At 48.8% G+C, this 23,075-nt stretch overlaps 2 protein-coding genes across 4 annotated transcripts in view; one reads left to right on the forward strand and one right to left on the reverse strand.

Annotated features, from left to right (window-relative positions):
* The window catches only part of LOC138748410 (trafficking protein particle complex subunit 6b-like), a 136,302-nt gene that overhangs the window by 33,921 nt on the left and 79,306 nt on the right, over positions 1 to 23,075 (reverse strand). The window lies entirely within an intron of this gene.
* The window catches only part of LOC138748409 (latent-transforming growth factor beta-binding protein 4-like), a 131,290-nt gene that overhangs the window by 11,134 nt on the left and 97,081 nt on the right, over positions 1 to 23,075 (forward strand). Inside the window, exons 2-3 of one of the 2 annotated variants that reach the window (XM_069908545.1) lie at positions 2,328 to 2,598; positions 10,912 to 11,081. In XM_069908545.1, coding sequence (XP_069764646.1) covers positions 2,328 to 2,598; positions 10,912 to 11,081 — 441 coding nt within the window. Of the gene's footprint in view, positions 1 to 2,327; positions 2,599 to 10,911; positions 11,082 to 21,926; positions 22,176 to 23,075 lie in introns of those variants that run through there. The other variant, XM_069908547.1, reaches the window with a different exon arrangement.

A 23,075-nucleotide genomic window follows, 5' to 3' on the forward strand; every position in this document is an offset into this window, starting at 1 on the left:
ACGCTTCCACCAGCGTTGTCTCCGCTCCATCCTCAACATCCATTGGAGCGCTTTCATCCCTAACGTCGAAGTACTCAAGATGGCAGAGGTCGACAGCATCGAGTCCACGCTGCTGAAGATCCAGCTGCGCTGGGTGGGTCACGTCTCCAGAATGGAGGATCATCGCCTTCCCAAGATCGTGTTATATGGCGAGCTCTCCACTGGCCACCGTGACAGAGGTGCACCAAAGAAAAGGTACAAGGACTGCCTAAAGAAATCTCTTGGTGCCTGCCACATTGACCACCGCCAGTGGGCTGATATCGCCTCAAACCGTGCATCTTGGCGCCTCACAGTTTGGCGGGCAGCAACCTCCTTTGAAGAAGACCGCAGAGCCCACCTCACTGACAAAAGGCAAAGGAGGAAAAACCCAACACCCAACCCCAACCAACCAATTTTCCCCTGCAGCCGCTGCAACCGTGTCTGCCTGTCCCGCATCGGACTTGTCAGCCACAAACGAGCCTGCAGCTGACGTGGACTTTTACCCCCTCCATAAATCTTCGTCCGCGAAGCCAAGCCAAAGATAGAAGAAGAAGAAGACAGTGCAATCGTTCATATTATAGCCATTTTACAATATTACTATAAAAATTTTCAAATATGAGGCAGTGTCTTTGGTTCATTGATTATGCAGGAATCTGATGGTGGAGGGGAAGAAATTGTCCATCTTCAGGCTCCTGTACCTTTTTCCTGATGGTAGCAGAGTGAAGAGGGCATGGCCTGGGTGATGGGGGTCCTCGAGGATAGGGGCTCATTTCTTAAGACACTGCCACATGTCGATGTCCTCGATGGGGTGAAGTCTAGTGCCTGTGATGTCGCAGGCCGAATTAACAACCCTCTGCAGTTTATTCTTGTCCTGAGAGTTGGGGCCTCCATACCTAACAGTGATGCAACCAGCCAGAATGCTTTCCACAGTAATCCTGTAGAAGTTGTCGAGAGTTTTCGGTGACGTACTGAATCTCCTCAAACATATCACAAAGTACAGGGCTGGCGGGCCTTCTTCCTGACTGCATCAACGTGGAGGCTCCAGGACAGATCCTCGGAGATGTTGACACCCAGGAATTTGAAGTTCTTGACCCTCTCCACTACTGAGCACTTGATGGGGACTGGTTCATATTCTCCTGACTCCTTCCTGAGGTCCATAATCTTCCCAATGTGGCTCTGAAATAATCCTTCTGGGAGTTCTAACTTCACCAAATGAGCATCTCTCCCGATTAAGACAAGGAGCCTGTTCCTGACAGACCTTACAGAGCAGGGCTTTCCACTGGAGTGCAGAGGGTTGAGGGGGTGAGGGACAAAATTATGAGGGAAATGGATAAGGTAAGTGGTCACAGCCTTTTTCTTTTCAGATTTGTTGTCAGGATACATTCATAACATCTCATACAACCCTGAGATTCTTTTTCTGTGGGTGAGGCAGAAATGCCACAAATAAAGAAATGTAAACAAACTGTGCAATACAGACGAGAATTTTTTTTTAAATTCAATGAAATGCAAAAGTAAGAGTCCTTAAATGAGTCCCTGATTCAGTTTGTTGTTGAGGAGACTGATGGTGGAGGGGTAGAGGCTATTCCTGAACCTGGTGATGCGAGTCTTGTACCAGCGAGAACAGAGCTGGGTGGTGTTGGTCCTTAATGATCCCTGCTGCTCTCTGACAACACCGTTCCCTGTAGATGTTCTCGATGGTAGGGAGGGTTTTGCCTGTGATGTCCTGGGTTGCGTCCACTGCCTTTTGCAGGGCTTTCCCATATCAGACCGTGATGCAGCTGGTCAGCACACTTTCCACCACACGTCTATAGAAATTTACCAGGGTTCCCGATGTCATAACAAACCTCTGCAAACTCCTGAGGAAGTTAGAGACACTGACGTGCTTTCTTCATGAGGCCATTGTTGTGTTGGGTCTGGGAAAGATCCTCTGAGATAGTGGCTCCCTAGAGCTTAAATTTGCTCACCTTCTCCACCCTCCAAGCCCCCAATGATCACTGGATCATCCACCTCTGGCTTTCCCTTCCTGAAGTCAACAATCAGCTCCTTATTTTTGGTGACATTGAGTGCGAAGTTGTTGTTCCTGCACCATTCAGCCAAGTTTTCAATCTCCCTCCTGTATGATGACTCATGGTGTCATTGGGAAATTTGTAGATGGCGTTGTTGAACCGAGCTGCACCCACACATGATGCCTCTTAGCATTCAACGTCACCATCAGTACAAAGACTCCCATGAGGTTTCGGGTCTGTGGGTGTCCATCTTTGAGCTGTTGCTGAGCTCCCCGTGACTGCTCCCTGTCTTCTCGTTTACAGCGCTCTGCTTCCCACGCTGCCGCAACGGTGGACTCTGTCAGCGGCCGCAGACCTGTGCATGCAAGGCTGGCTTTCAGGGGAGTCGCTGTGAGACCGAGATCGACCTTCAGCCCCAGTCGAACGCCACGGCTCCTTTAGCCCAGGATTGGCGCGTGCAGGCCCCTTTCGTAGACAGTAGCACGAGGGGAGAGAAAGGGCGAGGGGGAAGGAAAGCAGCCAGCGCCCGCTACTTTGTCTGGAGGAACGTCGCACTCCGATGGCAGCCACTATCGTAAGTACTGGGGCCAGGGGAGACCAAAACAGGGTGCTCCTGTATTTTGGGTTCAGGATACAATGCAGATCAAGGTTCTTATATTGTCATGTGATAAATGTTAAACAGATATATCCCGCTTTAGAAATACTCGCTTTACACCAATTCGCTTTGACGAAGAAACCTGTGTTTGCTTTTATGAAAGGATTTTCGCCGACTTACAAGGAAAGGTTAAACAGGTTGGGACTTTAGAAGATTTGATAGAGGTATTTAAAATTATGAGGGGGTGGTAAAGTAAATGTAGATCAGCTTTTTCCACTTAGGGTAGGTGAGCTACAAACCAGAGGACGTGGGTTAAAGGTGAAAGGGGAAACGTTTAGGGGGAACCTCTTTGCACGGAGAGTGTGGAACGAGCTTCCAGCTGAAGTGGTGAACGAGGGCTCCATTTTAACATTTGGACAAGGATGGGAGGGGTATGGAGGGCCGGGCTCAGGTCAGTGGGACTAGGCAACAACAAAACAAAAATGATTCAGCCCAGACTAGAAGGGACCGTTTCAGTCCTGTAATTGTTCTGTGGTTCAGTGCACAAAAAAAATGAATGGCTCGTGCAAAATTACAGCGTTCAAGGTTTGTCCCCGGACAATAAGAACCCATTGGTACAGCATAGCTGTGAAATATCAGCAGTAAATGCTTAACATGTCAGCCAGCACCTGTGGAGAGAGGAAAACAGATGGTGCTGGGGGTTGATCATTTCCATCAGACTGGACAGCACTCCAGCTTTCCTTGAATCCTCTGGATCAGATTCCCAGAGCTTGCAAAGATTCTGCTTCTTCTCATCAATATCTTTAAACCTTCTTCTCTTTCCTCTCCTACTTCCGCCCATCTCCCCCCCGGAAAAATCATCGACAAATAAAGCAGGAAGCAGAGAAAATGGACTTAGTTTTTTTCTTCCTTTGTTTTTAGATGACAAACCCAGGCTGCTGTGGGAAGTGAGAGGAGAGATAGCTGGGGCAGTAGCTATGATCTTTGGATCCTCTTTGGCCGCGGAGTATGTGCCAGAGGATTGGAGAATGGCAAATGTAGCCCCCTTGTTCAAAACAGGTAATGGGGAGAATCCTGAGAATTATAGACTGGTGAGTCTTACATCAGTGGGGTGTAAACTAAAGGAGAGGATTCTTCAGGATAGGGATGTAACCTTTGGAGAAGTCCAGTCTACTCAAGGATGGTCATCGTGGTTTTATGAAGAGAAGGTCATGCCTTGCGAGTCTAATTGAGTTTTTTGAGCAGGTAACAAAAGAAATTGATGAGGGTAGGTGTGGTCTATAGGGATTTTAGAGAGGCATTTGATAACGTCCCTCATGAGAGACTCATCCAGAAAGTCATGAGGCACTGGATCAGTGGAACCTTGGCTGTGTGGATAAAATATTGGCTTATAGGAAGAAAGCAGAGAGTAGTAGTGGAAGGAAAGTTTTCTGCCTGGAGGTCAGTGACTTGTGGAGGGGCCGGAGGGATCTGTTCTGGGACCCCTTCTCTTTGTGATTTTTATAAATGATCTGGATGAAGAGGTGGAAGGATGGGTCAGTAGTTTGCCGATGACACGAAGGATGGAGGAGTTGTGGTTGGAGATGAAGGTTGTCGAAGGTTACAAGAGGATAGAGACAGGATGCAGATTTGGGCAGAAAAATGGCAGATGGAGTTCAATCCGGATAAGGGTGAGATGATGCATTTTGGAAGGACAAACCAGAAGGCTGGGTACAGGGTTAATGGTCGGGTACTTAAGAGTGCAAATCCGTACATCCCTCAAGATCACCACAAAGGTTGATAGGATAGGCCTATGGGGTGTTGGGATTCATTAATAGGGGGATCGAATTCAGGAGTACAATTCTACAAATCTTTGGTAAGACCACACTTAGAGTATTGTGTTCAGTTCTGGTCACCTCATTATAGGAAGCTGTGGAGAGGGGGCAGAAGGGGATTTACCAGGATGTGGCCTGGATTGGGAAACCGGTCTTATCAGGCAAGGTTAGCAGAGCTGGGACTTTTCTCTTTGGAGCATAGATGAATGAGAGGAGACTTGATAGAGGTCTACAAGATTAGGAGAGGCATAGATAGGCTGGACAGACAGGACCTGTTTCCCAGGGCAGGATCAGCAAACACCAGAGGACATCTGTACAAAGTGAAGTTTAGGGGAGACAACAGAGGTGTTTTACACCAAGAGTTGTGGGTGCCTGGAATGCCTTGCCGGGATGGTGGTGGAAGCTGGAACATTGTGGGCATTTAAGAGACTCTTAGGCAGACACATGGATGAAAGAAAAATAGAGGGTTATGGGGTAAGGAGGGTTTAGGACTTTTTTAGGAAGGAAAATATTAGTTGGCTCAACATTGAGGGCCGAAGGGCCTGTACTGTGCTGTATTGTTCTATGTACTATGTCACAAGGTTCTGTTTTGCGGAAATATCACATGAAATATAAGTTAAGCTTCAAAATGAATAAATAAAAGGAAATAGGTGTAAATGTATCCATTCAGGAACCTGATGGCAGCGAGGAAGAAGCTGTCCTTGCCCCACTGAGTGCTCGTCTTCAGGCTCCTGTGCCTCCTTCCCAATGGTACCAGAGTGAAGAGGACATGGCCTGGGGGGTGGGGGTCCTTGAGGATAGAGGCTTCTTTCTTAAGACACCACCTCTTGTAGATGTCCTCGATGGAGGGAAGCCCGTGATGTCGCTGGCCAAGTTAGCAGCTCTGGAGTTTTTTTCACCTGTACTTTGGCGCCTCCGTACCAGACAGTGATGCAACCAGGCAGAATGCTCTCCACCTGTAGAAATTTGTGGGAATCTTTGGTGACCCACCGAATCTCCTCAAATTCATCACCATGTATAACCTTCCTCATGATTGCATCAATATGGGACAGATCCTCAGAAATTTGAATTTCTTTACTTATTGAGCGCTTGTGAGAGAACAGGCAAATAACTGGGCGAAGAGCTGACACACTCGTCGGGCTGAATGGCCTCTGCTGGCATCACATCACAGCCCCTTCCGGCCCACAATCTCGTGCCACCCAAATACAACACCTGGACGTTTTGAAGGGTTGGAGAAAACCAGAGCAAGTGGAGGAAACCCACACCGATACTGGGAGAGCCAGGCTATCAGATCAATATTGGTAACCTCATTTTAGTTATCAAGGTAATTTTCTTTCTAAGAACAGATTACAGGTTCCCCCGCTATCTGGAAGAAGAGCATTCCTGTGAAACCTTTCTTAAGCCCAAATGCCATAAGGCATAAAAGCGATTACATTTTTAAGCGTTCCCAGACCTAAAAAAAAATCCTCCCAAGTCTTACCAAATAACACACAGAGTTTAACACATCTTTATTTCGTTCACCCTGATCGAAACGCTTAATTACGTCCAGTTTTACGATAAGTGTTTCACCCTTACGAGCTCTCTTAGGCTTTTCTGATACCTTCGGACACATCTTGCTAACAGATGCCCAAAATAAATTGAGATGAAGCACAGGTGCTCACAGGTACAGTTCAAAGCTGTGGCAGCTCGATGCTGAGTGCAGTTCCTGGGGAAGGAGCCACTCTCGCTGCTCGGGGTGTGCGTGCCTCTATTACAGCTTGCTGCAAAATGCTATTTTCGTAAAGCAAAAATCCTCTTCGGATTTCTTTCGGTGAGCAAAAACAAATACTAATGTAGGTCTTCCGTAAAAGCGAAGTGGCATAAAGCGAAGTTTCAAAAAGCAGGGGATACCTGCGTTTAGCGTTCTAAATTCCACTACTGCGTAGTGGGTTGTATCTGGATTATTAGGCCTCAGGATTGCCCATCTAGTGGTTTAACCATGTCTGAAATCTGAAGGAGATGGATTGTCACAGTTGGTGTAGCGGTAGGCCAACCCTACTGCCGTTCCAGTAATCCGGGTTCAAATCCGCCGCTGTCTGTGAGGAGTTTGCCCGTTCTCCCCACAACTGCATATGTTTCCTCCGGATGCTCCAGTTTCCTCCCGCATTCCAAAGGCGTACAAGTTTAATACGATAATTGGTCACATGGGCGACACGGGCTCGTGGGCCGATAGGGTCTGTTACCGTGCTGTGCTCTAAAATTGTTTAAAAATAATAATTTAATTTAAAATGTCAAAGTAACTGATGGATTTGAATTCTGAAACATTGAGTTCAAGTTTATTAGCATCTGATTGTACACATACTTGGGGTGGCTTAGTTATGTAGCGGTTAGTACAAAGCCTTTAGAGCACCAGCGATTGGGACCGGTGTTCATATCCCACGCTGTCTGTAAGGACTTTGTATGTTCTCCCCGTGGCTGCGTGGGTTTTCCACGGGGGCTCTGGTTTCCTCTCACCGTTCAAAACGTACTGGGATTGTAGGTTAATTGGGTGTAAATTGGGTGGGGCGAACTCGCAGCCGAAATGGCCTATATGTCTTTAAAAACAAAAGCATACAGGCAGAATAAACAGCATCTCTTCACACACAAAAACACAGCACATGAATCATAGGGGATCACATAAATAATCAAAATTAAATATATCTATAAATATTTGGGGTGATTATCACAATTACAGGATGAGGGGAGAAGCTATTCCCCAACCTGGCAGCTGCCTGATGGTCGTGGGTTGAAGACACTGGATGGAAAAGGTCTCTTAATTCCTTGAGCCTGTTTAGGCAGTGCTCCCAGTAAATGTCGTCAACAGAGGAAAGAGGGGCCCCAGTGATTTTCTTCACTGTTTTAATGACCCTCTGTGTAGTCTGATGCTTTGCAGCTACCATCCCCACACAATTTTTAAACCAATATTTTGTGTTTACTTGACTTTTTTTTAAATGTGTTGAAACTAGGATTAAAAATGAATATGTTATCCATGTTTTCTTCCTCTTGCTGTGGACCAAGACCACCTTAGGGCCTGAGACCAATCCAGGGTCTTCTGAGCAGTTTTGGCTCATGTCGGATAGTTCAAATCATTATGTGACAGATACTCCTCCTTGTGTGGTTGTTTTTCTGGTCATGTAGTTACTAAAGAAAAGAGATTTTTAGAGTTCACCACGTGAGTGATGATTCAATCTGCAAAATTAATAGTGGAAAACTGAACATGAACGGTTGCAGACTCCAGCATGGCGGAGGACTGGGGCTGGGCACCAGAAAACGGGGAGACCATCCCCTTGTCTGAGAAGGAGAAGCAGAGGAGATGACCCAAGGGGACGGTGACCATGGCGGCGGACCAGTGAGGGGCTCGGCAGCTGAAAGGCCCATGCATGCTGGCGACTTGCGGCAAGGCTTGGGATCCAAGTGTGGGGGGGGGGGGGGGGAGAGGTGCTATGGTCTGCTGGAGACTGGCATGAAACTGGCCGGAGGGGTACCAGGTCTCGGAACCGGGATGAGAGGGGGTGCCGAAGGCGTTGAAGGGTTCCTGACCATGTTGGAGGTTCATTTCTGGAGCCCAGGTTGCCACTGGTTTGGACTGGACTCTGTGTGGTTGCAGGGACTGTGGGAGCACAGGAAGAGAATCTATGGACTCTCAGTGACTCTGGGGGAGTGACTCCCTTTTGTTTTTCTCCCTCTCTGACTGTAGGGGGGGCTTCAGGCAATTTCTGGCAATGACGGATCTGTCTGCCTTACAGCCGCCAAAAGTAATTTCACGTAATATGACACTTTTATTACAGTAGCAATAAATTGAATCGTGAACTACCACGTATGCCAGCATATTGGACGACTCGTATAGGGCGACCCCAGGAATTTCCACTTAACGTGATGGTTTTATGTGACACATTTTGGATAAGATGGCCCCAAATCTGACCATGGCAGTTCAAAGCATGTCTGCGCAGGTGATGTCTGCCCGTACAGAGCCGACGGCAGATGGGTCCCACGGGGGAGCAACGAGACTTTGATGATAATGAACAGGGCATGCACGAGATGGCACTGGAGCCGGCGGGAAGATGGCGGTGGATTTTAGACCCGTTGCATAGGACGACCCAAATTTTAAGGTGACATTTCAAAGTTTCGGATCAACTGATATGGTAAGGCATCACGTGGCATTTGGTCTTCGCTACACCAGATGCAAATAACACCTCTGTAAATAGTGAACTGAAATGGAGGTCAGTAGCAAGGAGCAGATTGTTGGAGCTGTGGGCCGACACATCTGATGTACTTCATCTCGAGTCTTACGAGAAGTGGCTGGTGAGAGGGATCAAAGAACAACACAGAAACAAGCGTGATTGATTTAATTTTCTAAAATGCCATAGATTTGGAGAAGGTTCATTTGGAGAGGAAGAGGGGAAACTACGGTAGTTAATTTAACATCTGCCATTGGTGGGGGGAAAAATAGAAGCTATTAGTAAGCTCCTAAAACAGGTCCAAGATATTGACTCTCAAACTGTGCATCCACCAGTCTCGCAGCTGCCATCTGTGGAAACGTTTGTGGTTCCCCATTTGGACGTCGGCCAGCTCAGAACCTAGGAGTAGTGTCATCAGCCTCCATCCTGACGGACTGGAGGGGGAGATTTCTGACATAAAATTTCCTGAATCCACCCCCCCTCCCAAAAAGGAGATGTGAAGGTACAGAGCTGGGGCTCTCTATTTAAAAATAAATCAACATTCATTTAAAATAGAGTTGAGATGAATTTTTGAATCGTAAACCTTTGGGGTTTTGTTCAAAGAGTGAATCTTTGGAAGACTGAAGTTAAATAGACATTTGGTTGGGGTTTCCCAAGGGACGATTGCAATGCGGAATTGAATATGTGTTCTATTGAATGATGGACCAAGTTAAATTTAAACATACCCACGAGCCTGGTTTGTTTGTCAAATTGCACCTTACAATTTACACCCGCGCAGACATGGGGAGAACGTACAAAATCCTTAACGCACAGTGCTGGATTTGAACCCGGGACCCTGGTGCTGTAGCAGCTAACCGCCACGCTAACCCTTGGTCTACTACCGCTCCTATGCTTGAATGCTCACTTGGCCAGTCATCTCATCATTTGGAAACGGTAATTTAAAATGCGTTTCACAATTATCCATTAATGTGATTCAAGTGGTTTATGTAGATTAATGGCTTGAAAATCAAGACAATGTCATGAACTAAAAGATGGGTAAAATGGCGAAGAAAATCAAAATGAGTAACTATTTACAACAAGTCATTGGTACCTCAATAATTAATGCCAGTCATCCTTCTCCTCAATGGCCCTTCTTTGTTACTCCCTCCCCATTACTCGCTCTCCACCTTATCTCTCTCTCTCCATCTCTTCTCTCGGTTTCCTCTGGCGGTGTCTCATGCCATGACTTTAGGGGAAGAGCAAGTCAAGTTTATCATCACCTGATTGCACAAGTACAGCCTGATGAAACAGCGTTCTCCGGTCCTCGGTGCAAAATGTGCAGGCTCACAATGAGACAATACACACATACAGACAGACAATACACATGCAAGACATGTGCAAATAAATAAATATTGTTGTATAAATATGAGAGTTTCGGATGATTAGTGTGCGCAGTTCCTTTGGTCGTTCAGCATTCTCACTGCCCGTGGGATGTTGTTCCTCACCCTGGTGGCGCTGGCCCCGATACTCCTGTATCTCTTTCCCAATGAGAGCAGGTGAAAGATGCTGTGTGTGGGGTGGAAGGGGTCCTCAATGATTTTTCTGCGCCCTCTTCAGAAAATGATCCCAGTACGTCACATCGATGTGGGGGGTGGGAAGTGTGGTAGGGAGACTCCAGTGATCCTCCCTGCCACTCTTATAGTCCTGTGGATCGACCTCCAATCCATTTCTCTGCAGCAACCGTACCAAGTTGTGATGCAGCCGGCCAGGACCCTCTCGATAAAGCTCCTATAGAAGGTTGACATAACGGTGGCTGGTGGCCTTGGCCGCTTCAGTCTTTTCACTGTTGTGCCTTCCTGACGAGTGAAAAGATGTGTCCACAATAGGTCACTAATCATGTGAACTCCAATGAACTTGGTGCTCTCTAGTCTCTCCACTACAGAGGTGTTGATGAGTAGTGGAGGGTGGCAATTCCTGGTCCTCCTGAAGTTCACGATCATCTTCTTCGTCTTGCCTACGTTGTTACTCTCGCACCATCGATGAGGCCAACGACATCCGCAAACTTGATGACACTGTTGGAGCTGGCGATGCAGTGGTGGGTCAGTAACATGAACAGGAGCGGGCTGAGCACACAACCCTGAGGTGCACCACTGCTCAGCATGACGGTGCTTGATGTACTGCTACCAACCACCCCCCCCCACACCACCCCCAAGACCGTTAGGAAGTTGAGAATCCAGTTAGAGAGACAGCTTCTCCACTGTTGGTAGTTCCTGCATGAATTGCTATTGCTTTTCCTTTTGCAGTGTGAAGCGGGCTCGGACAGTGTTACTGAGGAAACTCTCAACTTCCAGCAAACGGCCAGGGGTTGCCAAGATTCAGACGCCATCGCCCATCACAAAGAACGAAGGCAACAAGACAAGGAGAAGAATAACTGGCCCCAGTCAGTCCACAGTCAAACTATCGAGTCTAAAAGGTTAGTCCGACTCTATCGAATGACTTTTTTCAACTTTCTTTGATGGACTCTGCCTTTCAGGAATGGTTCAGATTAAGTATTAAATATTTTTATGATTTACTTAATGATAATAATTTTACCTCATTTGAGAAACTCTCTATCAAATCCAATTCGCCAATTCTCATTTTTTTAGATACTTCAGATTAGGAACTTTCTCCATTCTCAACTATCAAACCTCTTTTAAGCTCCTGTAATAAATTTGATAGACAATTTACAATCTACAATTTACATCTCATAAAAGTTAATATCTTTTGTATAAGTTGCTTTGCTGAAATCAAGGCAAACTTCATAAGATCAAATTAAAAAGACATGGGAGCAGGATCTCCATATTTCAATTCCTGAAGATTCTTGGGCCTCAATTTTTAAATTGGTTAGCAGATCATCTCTCTGTGCCCATCACTCATTACTACAATTTAAAGTTGTGCATAGAACTTGTATGTCAAAAGTTACATTTAGTTTGTATTTAGCCTAAATATTAGCTCTTAGTGTGACAGATGCAGGAATGAGGACGGTTCACTAATTCATATGTTCTGATCTTGTTCAAACATTGTCTTCCATAATGTTGTCTTCCATTCTTTACCAATAATTATTAATGCAAATCTAACACCAGATCCTTTAATAGGTTTGTTTGGGATGGATGAACAGGAGGTAGTGAAATTGTCTTCATCTCAACATTTCCCTCGGGGGCTCCAGTTTCCTCCCACCGTTCGAAATGTACCAGGGGTTGTAGGTCAACTGGACGCAATTGGGCGACATGGGCTCGTAGGGTGAAAGGGCTTCTTACCGTGCTATAGGTCTACATTTAAATTTAAAATTTAATCTCCTGACCAATGGGAAAGAAAGGACCATGTCCCAGAGCCTGATCAGATTGTAATCTAACACAGTCATCATGAGGTGGCCTGGCAGAGAAGTCATATCTCGCTATTGCCTAAATTTGGGAGATTCAGTAAAAGTCCAAAAGTTGGGACTTCTCGAAAACTCTCGGCTGAAATCCGGACCACACGGGAATCTGGACTTATCGAAAGCTCTCGGCTGAAGTCCAGACCACACGGGAATCGAGACTTCTCGAAAGCTCGCGGCTGAAATCCGGACCACATGGGAATCGGGACTTCTCGAAAGCTCTCGGCTGAAGTCCGGACCACACGGGAATCGGGACTTCTCGAAAGCTCGCAGCTGAAATCCGGACCACACGGGAATCAGGACTTCTCAAAAACTCTTGGCTTTTACGTGCGTGCATTTGCACCAATGAGGTACAGTGGCAACAAGCAACCATGGAGAAGTCATGGAAATGTAAGAAAAATACTTCTTTGTTTGTATTTTGGATGGGGGAAAAAAAAGTTTTATTAATGAACTTTATCAACATTTATCTGTTTATTCTCCTTGAATTTAAAAAGCATTGCCTGAGAATGTGGAAAACCCGGACTGACCCAATCCCCGAGCTGTAGGACTTTTACTGTACTCACTGGGTCCAAAGACTGAGTCAAAACCTGGTATGGACACACACCAGTGACTGGCTATCTCTTCAAATAGAAGATTCAGAACCATTGACTCTAAGGGTATTGGGGAACTGCTTCCAAGATTGTGGCAGCAGGACCAAGCTTGTTTATGATCAGTGCTTGGCCTCTGTGCAAAGCACCCTTATGCAGAGACCTCGTGACAAATTGCTTTTCCCCTCCGCTCTTACCAATTTGTGAGCCAGACTTCCTCATCAGGCCTCGAGTAGATGTCCAGACAGAGAAGGTGAATGGTGCTCCATTCATGGCTTGGGGAGATTGAATCCCAAAAGTCATAGGGATGGCCCTTTCCTGTGCGCAGTGGGATGGGATGAGCTTCGTACACACCCCAGATGGTGCTCCGAGCGTGGAGACAGGCGCTGAGTTCGGGGTCAGGCTTGCGGATTGCTGGACCACTGGCTCCAGGCTGGCTGAAGAGATAGCAGGTAACAGAACCGGGATGCAGGAGGGTACCGAGGGTGGAAGGGGCTCCCGAGGGGCCTCCGGCACTGGAGGCTTCCTGATCGCATCAAAAGTTTGGATCTAGAGCTCGGATTGCCGATGGTTTGGACTGAAGTCTGTGTGGCCGCGGGGAGGCTCTGGAGGCGAATCCACGGACACTCAGTGACTCTGAAGGGACTCTCTTTTGCTTTTCTTTCTCTGACTGTAATGGGCGCCGGACAATTTCTGCTGATGGTGAATCTTTGCCTTAGAACAGACTAAATGCAATTTGGGGGTAATATTACATCTGTTGTATTACATGTCAGTAAAAGAATCTTGAAGGGATCCTCTTCCCTGTCTCTACACCAAGGCGCTGGAGTCAAGATAGAGGTACCACTGTTCAAAGGAGTCAACCAGTTCCTGTTGGGAACAAGAATGATCCCTTGCTTTAAGGATGCATTTGAAGGATGAGACCCCCTCCCCATTTCCCCATTCAAGGATGAAGCCCCCCCCATTTCCCCATTCAAGGATGAGGCCCCCCCATTTCCCCATTCAAGGATGAGGCCCCCCCATTTCCCCATTCAAGGATGAGGCCCCCCCCATTTCCCCATTCAAGGATGAGGCCCCCCCATTTCCCCATTCAAGGATGAGGCCCCCCCATTTCCCCATACAAGGATGAGCCCCCCCCATTTCCCCATTCAAGGATGAGGCCCCCCCATTTCTCCATTCAAGGATGAGGTGCCCCCCCATTTCCCCATTCAAGGATGAGGCCCCCCCATTTCTCCATTCAAGGATGAGGCCCCCCCCATTTCCCCATTCAAGGATGAGGCCGCCCCCCATTTCCCCATTCAAGGATGAGGCCCCCCCCCCATTTCCCCATTCAAGGATGAGGCACTTGTTCTTGATGATGGAAGAATTATTGCATGGAAACATTCATACCTGCAGAAGGTTCACTGCACTTCTTAACTGAGGACAGAGGTCATGAAAATTTGCTGATCACAAATTTGATAATGGCTTTGGCTACTTTCACGTCTAATGTTTCTCAAATCTTTTCAGTAACCACTTACTGTGGAGAGGGTGCTAAGCTTCTCGAAACCCAGCATCCCCTCAGGTGGGACAAGCCTTGAATCAACGCTGCCAAATTAAATTCTTCCCAAGTCTCCCATGTGCTTTTTCTTTGGGAAGCACAGAAATATTTTGCATACCTCTACAAGGGGTCACTTTATAGAAGTATATATAATGATGAGGACAGGGTAGATGGCCTCAGGGGAGGAGAACTTAAAACCAGAGGGCATTTAAATTTAGTCATACGGCATGGTAGCAGGCCGTTTTGGCCTGCAAGTCTGTGTCACCCAATTTACACCCCCGGTACATTTTGAATGGCAGGAGGAAACCAGAGCCCCTGGAAAAACCCATTCAACGTACAACCTCCTTACAGACAGTGGGGAGTTCGAATCCCGGTCCAATCCCAATCACTAGCGCTGTAAAGGCATTGCACTAACCGCTACACCTACCGTGCCGCCATTTGTTTCACGCAAGAAGGGAGCAATTTAAAGGAAAACACAATTCTGGAGAAATTCAGCAAAAAATATTTTATAAAGCAAAGATGAAGATATATAGCCAACATTTTGGGCTTGTGCCCATCATGAAGTTGGAATAAAAAGATTTTAAAGGCGATCCGAGGGGTGTTTTGTGCAAAGAGGGTGGTGGATACATGAAAGGAGCTGCCAGAGGAAGTGGGAAAGGTGGGTATGTTTACATTTAAAAGACGTTTGGAAATGTTTTGAGCAACAGGGCCCAAGCATGAACGGTAGGGCGTTTCCATGCTGCGTTTGGAAAGCTAGAATTATATAGTTTTCCTTCATACAGCGAAAAGAGAAAAAGCTTAGGGGAGACATCAGGGGGCAAGTGTTTTTTTTGCAGAGTTTTGGGTGCCTGGAATGCATTGCCAGAGCTGTAATAATAGGGGTATTTAAGAAACACACGTGGATGAAAGAGGGTTATGAGGTAGGAAGGGTTTAGGTGTTTTTAACAAGGGAATATATAGGTCGGCACAACATTGATGGCCGAAGGGCCTGTGTTGTGCTGTAATGTTCTATGTCAGTTAAAACACAGAAAATGCTGGAGGAACTCAGTCAGTTGTTTTTAACTACAATCACAGACAGATTTGTGTTTCACTCGAAGAAGAGGGCGAATTTACTTTCCCTTCTCCGTTGAAGGCAAGGAATTCAAACAACAAAAGCCTTACCTCCCTCCAGTACATCATTTTGCACACGGGCTGTTGAGTATTTCGAAGTAGAGGCACCATGCTCATCCTCCCCAGAACAATTACCGGGGATCAGTGGGGGCTCCCTTCTCTCTAAGGCCAGCACAGTTAGGGTTACGAGGTTGGGAGGATTTCGGGTTTTATTTTTGGTAGGAATATAAAGGCCGGCACTACATTGAGGGCCGAAGGCATGAGGTGTTCTATGTTTTATATTCATATTAAGTGGCAGGGCAGAACAAAGGGGCCATCTGCTGCTGTTACGATCCATGTTTCTTTGTCAGCCCCCACCTCACCAAGCAGTTGTTCTTCCTGTAGCTTCCTTTCTTTCTTCAGACAGAAAGTACTTTCTCTCGCCCACCTGCTCTCCTCTCAACTCAAGAGGCTAGACCACAGCAAGTCCCAGCTGCTTCACACTAGCTCATCGTGGCTGCAGGAGCTCCAGATTTTCACCCGTCAACCAGAGTTGTCCACACCCTTGGAAACTATGCTGGCCCTATCCATGTCCAATCTACAGTAGGTTACCTCTGCACTGGGAACAGGGGATCTGGGAATACAGCTACATAAATCCCTGAAAGTGGCTTCACAGGTAGATAGGTTGGTAAAGAGAGCTTTTGACACATTGGCCTTCATAAATTAAAGTATTGAGTAGAGGAGTTGGAATGTTATGGAAAGGTTGTGTAAGGCATTGGGGTGCCAAATTTGGAGTATTGTGTGCAGTTTTGGTCACAGAATGACAGGAGAGATATCAATAAGATTTAAAGAGGGCAGGATGTTGCCCAGACTTCAGGAACTGAGTTACAAGGAAAGGTTAAACAGGTTAGGAGTTTATTTCTTGGAGCATAGAAGAATGAGGGGAGATTTGATAAGGGGTGGGCAACCTTTTAATGTTTAATTTAAATATACAGCGCGGTAACAGGCCATTTCGGCTCACAAGTACCTACCAGGGGTGTAGGTTAATTGGGCTGAAATGGCTAATACAAGCAGGCTTTTTTCACTATGGTTAGGTGAGATACAAACCAGGGGACACAGGTTAAGAGTGGAAGGGGAGATATTTAAAGGGGAACTTAGCACCAAGAGGTGGTGGGAGAGTGGAATCAACTGCCAAGTGAGGGCTCAATTTTCACATTTACAAAAAATGGGTACATGGATATGAGGGGAATGGAGGGCTGTGAACAGGATGCAGGTCCATGAGACGAGGCAGAATAATAATTTAGCACAGACGAGAAGGGCCAAAGGGCCTGTTTTCTGGGCTGATGTTCTATGGACTAACGGTAGAAGGGATTTTACTTTACACATAACCCATGTGATCCTAGAAGAGGATTCTCCAGGAGAGAGTTAGGGTGGCACGGTTTGCGTAGCGGTTAGCGCGACGCCTTTACAGCGCCAGTGATCGGGACTGGGGTTCGAATCCAGCATTGCCTATAAGGAGTTTGTATGTCCTCCCCGTGTCTGCGTGGGTTTTCCCCTGGGGCTCCGGTTTCCTCCCACCGTTCCAAACATACTGGGGGTTGTAGGTCAATTGGGCGGCACGGGCTCGTGGACCAAAAGGGTCTGTTACTGTGCTGTATGTCTAAATTAAAAAAAGATGGACACTGAGACCCCTTCCCATCCCCATTAGCAGCAGATATTTCATCAGGAGGTAAATATTGTGGAAGTCTGTTAACATTATTTGAAGGGAACTTTTGAACTAAATTCAGAGCAATGTTCTGAGTGCAGTTTCTTTGCCTTAACACATTTAAATGGAGCAACATTCCTAATCATCCACAGACATCAATGTGGTTTGATAAAGGGCAGCTGTTAGTGTGTGGGAGAGAGTAAATATCAGTAGAAATCTGTCACACTGTGACTGCGTGCATGTTTTAGAAAAAGTGTATATATCAGTGTCAGGAACTTGGTTGTTCAGCACTAAGGGTTGTCACGAGGTTTGATATTCCATAGGCAAACTCAACCAGGGATCTCTGCGTTTAAGTGCCTTAACCTGACGTGGAACCCAGCCAACTCAAATAGCTGCTCCAATTTTCGCAAAATCCATCCTCTTGCCTGTTGACTTGAAGCCATTCTTCCTAATTATATCACCTCGGCTCAAACTGGAGTTGACCAGTGGCCATTAGAGATTCTTCCTCCAACAACATGCTTGATGGCTCAGTTAGCATAGGGGCAGGCACAGTTAGTGCAACGCCATTGATTTCATCCACCTTCAATGTCAATAGACAGTAGGTGCTGGAGTTGGCCAATTGGCCCGTCGGGTCAGCACTGCCATTTTTCAGATCATGGCTGATCATTTTCTATCAGTACCCATTCCCAACCTTATCCCCTATAACCCTTAACTCCTCTGCCCACAAGAGCCTTAGCTAACTCCCTTTTGAACATATCCAGCGAATCTGCCCTGACCACCCTCTGTGGCCAAGCATTCCACAGATCCACACTTCTCTGGGTAAACATTTTCTCCTCATCTCCGTCCAAAAGGGCCTTCTCTGTATTCTTAAACTATGGCCTCTAGTCCTAGTCTCTCCCAACATTGGGAACATGAATTCACCCTGTCTAGCCCCTTGATAATCTTATATACCTCAATCATGTCTCCCCACATCCTTCTAAATTTCATCACATATAAGCCCAGTCTTTCTAACCTATGTCAATCCTGCCATCCCGGGAACCAACCTTGTAAATCTGCACTGCACTCCCTCTCTAGCGAGTATGTCCTTCCTCAAATTTGGGGTCCAGAACTGAACACAATATTCCAGGTGAGATCTCATCAGGGCTGTACAACTGCAGGAGGGTATCTCTGCTCTGATACTCCAGTCCCCTCTGTCAGAAAACCAACATGCCATTTGCCGCCTTCACAGCATTAGATGATGGTATCGGGACGAGCACATGATTTGGATTCAAGTGAGGAAGACTTGCACGGCGTCAGCCTCACTCTCTCTTCCTAATTTCTATCTGGACTAAAGTTGAGTCGGCTGGAGATGGGACTAGGCTTAGTGGATGACCAGGATGTCTTCTGTGTTTTGTGCTCCTTGCGTTCCATGACGATTGCAGATCCACCTTCTTGACCATTAGACATTCCAATGGTCTCACCCGCTCGGTCCGCCAGAGTCTGTCTTCACATGCCGGTTTGGTGAGGTGTTAGAAAAGATGTAGGGGAGCATGGTTGGCATAGCGGTAAACGCAAAGCCAGGGATAGGGATTTGAATCCCCCGCTGTTTGTAAGAAGTTTGTACGTTCTCCCCAAGTCTGCATGAGTTTTCTCTGGGGGCTCCGGTTTCCTCCCACTGTTCGAAACGTACCAGACATGTAGGTTAATTGGGTGTAAATTGGGCGGCACGGACCCGTGGGCCAAAATGGCCTGCTACTATAATGTATGTCTATATTTAAAAATTAAATTAAATTAAAATCTAGAATAGAAGACCCTTTTCAAACAATGCACAGTACCTTTGACCCACTAGCATCAGGAAAGAGGTACAGGAGCATCAAAATCAGGACCGCTAGGCTGGGAAATAGCTTCTTCCCGCAGGTTATGAGAACGGTTTCCAGTAACCGAATAAATCATCCCAAAATATTTATAAATATACTTTTTTTTTTAGACACACAAAATGGTAAACAGGTCCAGGGCACCCAATTATCCTACAGCCCCCGTAGTTTTTTTTTGGAGGGTGGGAGTAAACCGGAGAATCCAGAGGAAACCTGCGCTGACACAGGGAGGGTTTACGGACTCATTGCAGACAGATGCCGGTTTGGAACCCAGGGTTTCCAGCACTGTACAGGTAGACCCCGGTTTACGAATACTCGCTTTACGCAAATTCACTTTTACGAAGAAACCGGTGCTTGCCATCCAAATGAAATATGAATGGGTCTTCGCTTTTACGAAAATAGCCTTCAATAGTCATGAGTGGCTCTTCGCTTTGCGCCATTTCAGTTAAGGAAAGGTTTCATAAAGCGGGGTTATGCCTGAAACAGGGATACGCTAACCGACCCACCCTACATTTTAAATGACATCTTTATGCACAGATGTGATTATAATGTACTGTGCATTGTGTGTGTATGTAGTCTTAAGAAACACCCTTTCATCAGGTTATATATGTACAGTCAAATGGAAATGACCTTGAACTTAATTATTAAGGGTTAGGTTTTGGGGCATGTGATAGCACAAGAGGACAAAGTCAGCCTAGTTTTCTTAATGAGAAATATTGCCTGACAAACCTGTTGAACGTCTTTAAGGAAATAACAGGAAAGTCAGACAATGTTCTCTACTTGGATTTTTGGAGAACTTTTGGCAAGGTGCCACACATGAAGCTGTGAAGCAGGATAAGAGTCCACGGTATGACAGCAAAGGTATTAGCTTGAGTAAAATATTGGCTGGCTGGCAGGAGGGGATATTAGGGGCCTTTTTCCAGTGGCTGCCAGTTTCCACTAGTTTTCCACTGGGCTCCGTGCTGGAACCAGTTCTTTTCGTGTTCTCTGCCAGTGATTTGGATGTCGATATCGTGGCCCCTCTCCCCCTTTTGCCCTTCCCCTTGAACCTTCCTTTCTACCCCTCTACACACTCCCCCTCCATTCCCTTTCCCCCTCTCCCCTCCATCCCCTTCCCCCCTCCCCTCCATCCCCTTCCCCCCTCTCCCCTCCATCCCCTTCCCCCCTCTCCCCTCCATCCCCCTTCCCCCTCCCGCCATCCCCTTCCCCCCCTCTCCCGCCATCCCCTTCCCCCTCTCCCGCCATCCCCTTCACCCTCTCCCGCCATCCCCTTCCCCCTCTCCCGCCATCCCCTTCCCCCTCTCCCGTCATCCCCTTCCCCCTCTCCCGCCATCCCCCCCTCTCCCGCCATCCCCTTCCCACTCTCCCGCCATCCCCTCTTCCCCCTCTCCCGTCATACCCTCCTCACCCCTACCCCCTTCGCCCCCTTCACCCCCTCTGCCCCTTCGCCCCCACTCCCCCTTCGCCCCACTCCCCCTTCGCCCCACTCCCCCTTCGCCCCACTCCCCCTTCGCCCCACTCCCCCTTTGCCCCACTCCCCCTTTGCCCCACTCCCCCTTGGCCCCACTCCCCCTTGGCCCCACTCCCCCTTGGCCCCACTCCCCCTTGGCCCCACTCCCCCTTCGCCCCACTCCCCCTTCGCCCCACTCCCCCTTGGCCCCACTCCCCCTTGGCCCCACTCCCCCTTGGCCCCACTCCCCCTTGGCCCCACTCCCCCTTGGCCCCACTCCCCCTTGGCCCCACTCCCCCTTGGCCCCACTCCCCCTTGGCCCCACTCCCCCTTCGCCCCCACTCCCCCTTCGCCCCCACTCCCCCTTCGCCCCCACTCCCCCTTCGCCCCCACTCCCCCTTCGCCCCCACTCCCCCTTCGCCCCCACTCCCCCTTCGCCCCCACTCCCCCTTCGCCCCCACTCCCCCTTCGCCCCCACTCCCCCTTCGCCCCCACTCCCCCTTCGCCCCCACTCCCCCTTCGCCCCCACTCCCCCTTCGCCCCCACTCCCCCTTCGCCCCCACTCCCCCTTCGCCCCCACTCCCCCTTCGCCCCCACTCCCCCTTCTCCCCCACTCCCCCTTCGCCCCCACTCCCCCTTCGCCCCCACTCCCCCTTCGCCCCCACTCCCCCTTCGCCCCCACTCCCCCTTCGCCCCCACTCCCCCTTCGCCCCCACTCCCCCTTCGCCCCCACTCCCCCTTCGCCCCCACTCCCCCTTCGCCCCCACTCCCCCTTCGCCCCCACTCCCCCTTCGCCCCCACTCCCCCTTCGCCCCCACTCCCCCTTCGCCCCCACTCCCCCTTTGCCCCCACTCCCCCTTCGCCCCCACTCCCCCTTCGCCCCCACTCCCCCTTCGCCCCCACTCCCCCTTCGCCCCCACTCCCCCTTCGCCCCCACTCCCCCTTCGCCCCCACTCCCCCTTCGCCCCCACTCCCCCTTCGCCCCCACTCCCCCTTCGCCCCCACTCCCCCTTCGCCCCCACTCCCCCTTCGCCCCCCCACTCCCCCTTCGCCCCCACTCCCCCTTCGCCCCCACTCCCCCTTCGCCCCCACTCCCCCTTCGCCCCCACTCCCCCTTCGCCCCCACTCCCCCTTCGCCCCCACTCCCCCTTCGCCCCCCCACTCCCCCTTCGCCCCCACTCCCCCTTCGCCCCCACTCCCCCTTCGCCCCCACTCCCCCTTCGCCCCCACTCCCCCTTCGCCCCCACTCCCCCTTCGCCCCCACTCCCCCTTCGCCCCCACTCCCCCTTCGCCCCCACTCCCCCTTCGCCCCCACTCCCCCTTCGCCCCCACTCCCCCTTCCCCCCCACTCCCCCTTCGCCCCCACTCCCCCTTCGCCCCCACTCCCCCTTCGCCCCCACTCCCCCTTCGCCCCCACTCCCCCTTCGCCCCCACTCTCCTCCCCCTTCACCTTTTCCCCCCCTCAACCTTCCTTCTCCCCCCTCATAGCAGAGACCATTAGTGGGTTAACTAAGAGTCTGCAATGTCTGTTACCACTCATGAAGTAGCTGTTTGGACTTTTGCCCAGTTTGGACTCAAATATGCTGCATTTCATTAAACTCCCATACAAAGGATCTGAAATCCTGTGGAAATTTTTAGATATTCTTTGCGTTAGCTTGAGCTTCAGTTTCCTCACTGAGCTGGACGGGGAATCCGAAGCTTGGCATCTCCAATGGCCTGCAAGCTGGTCTCCGTGCTTTGGTGCAGTGTTCTACTTTTGCCCCTCACGTTCACTCAGCTCCCTGAGGTGGGCAGGATCAGGATTCTCTTCAACCCTATCACTTGTAAACTGAAGTGCGATGCTGGGATTTGTGAAAACCATTGTGAAAAGGGCAATATCACGACGGTCTACAGCGATAGTAGCCCTGCGGACACAGCCAAGGCTGGATTCCGACTGTGTGAGTAACTGGACCCTGCAGGGAGGGAGTTTTACAAAGCTTTCCCGAAGTTCAGACTTCTCAATGTAATTCACTCCATGTGGCTGAGCAGATGGGACCTTGCAGTTTGATTACAAATGAGAGTCAGAACTGCTTTGAATTTAACTTGTGCGGAAGGACGTAGAACACTGCAGCACAGTACAGGCCCTTCAGCCCTCCATGTATTCCTATCCCACTTCGTACTTCTATTTTTCTGTCTAAGAGTCTCTTAAATGCTCCTAATGTTCCGGCCTCCACAACCACCCCGGCAAGGCATTCCAGGCACGCGCAACTCTATGTTTTTTTTTAAATGGCAGCATTATTTGTGTAGATGTTAGTGCGAAGCCTTTACAGCGCCAGCGATCGGGACCAGGGTTCCAATCCCACGCTGTCTGTAAGGAGTTTGTACGTTCTCCCCGAGCCTGCATGGGTTTTCCCCGGGGGCTCTGGTTTCCTTCCACCGTTCGAAACGTACTGGGGGCTGTATGTTAATTGGGTGGCAGGGATTTGTGGGCCGAAAGGGCCTGTTACCGTGCTGTATGTATAAATTTAAATTTTAAAAAACCTAACCCTGACATCTCCCCTAAACTTCACTTTATACAAATGTCCTTTGGTGTTTGCGATGGCTGTCCTGGGAAAAGGGTGCTGGCTGCCCACCCTGGGTTCAAATTTAAAACTTACTCATGGTTCAAGTCTGAGCAAGGGATTCAATTGTCAGCGCCGATGCTTCACTGATGATCAGTGAGGCACAGGATGACACCGAAAATTCAACATTCACCAAGATGCTGAAATAACCAGAGCCTTGCTCCTGTGACAAATGGCAGTCGTGTTTTCTGCCTTTTTGCATCGAACACAAACTTAATGGTGTAATTTCCCTACATC

Source organism: Narcine bancroftii, chromosome 13 (assembly GCF_036971445.1).
Source record: "Narcine bancroftii isolate sNarBan1 chromosome 13, sNarBan1.hap1, whole genome shotgun sequence".
Lineage (NCBI taxonomy): Eukaryota > Metazoa > Chordata > Chondrichthyes > Torpediniformes > Narcinidae > Narcine > Narcine bancroftii.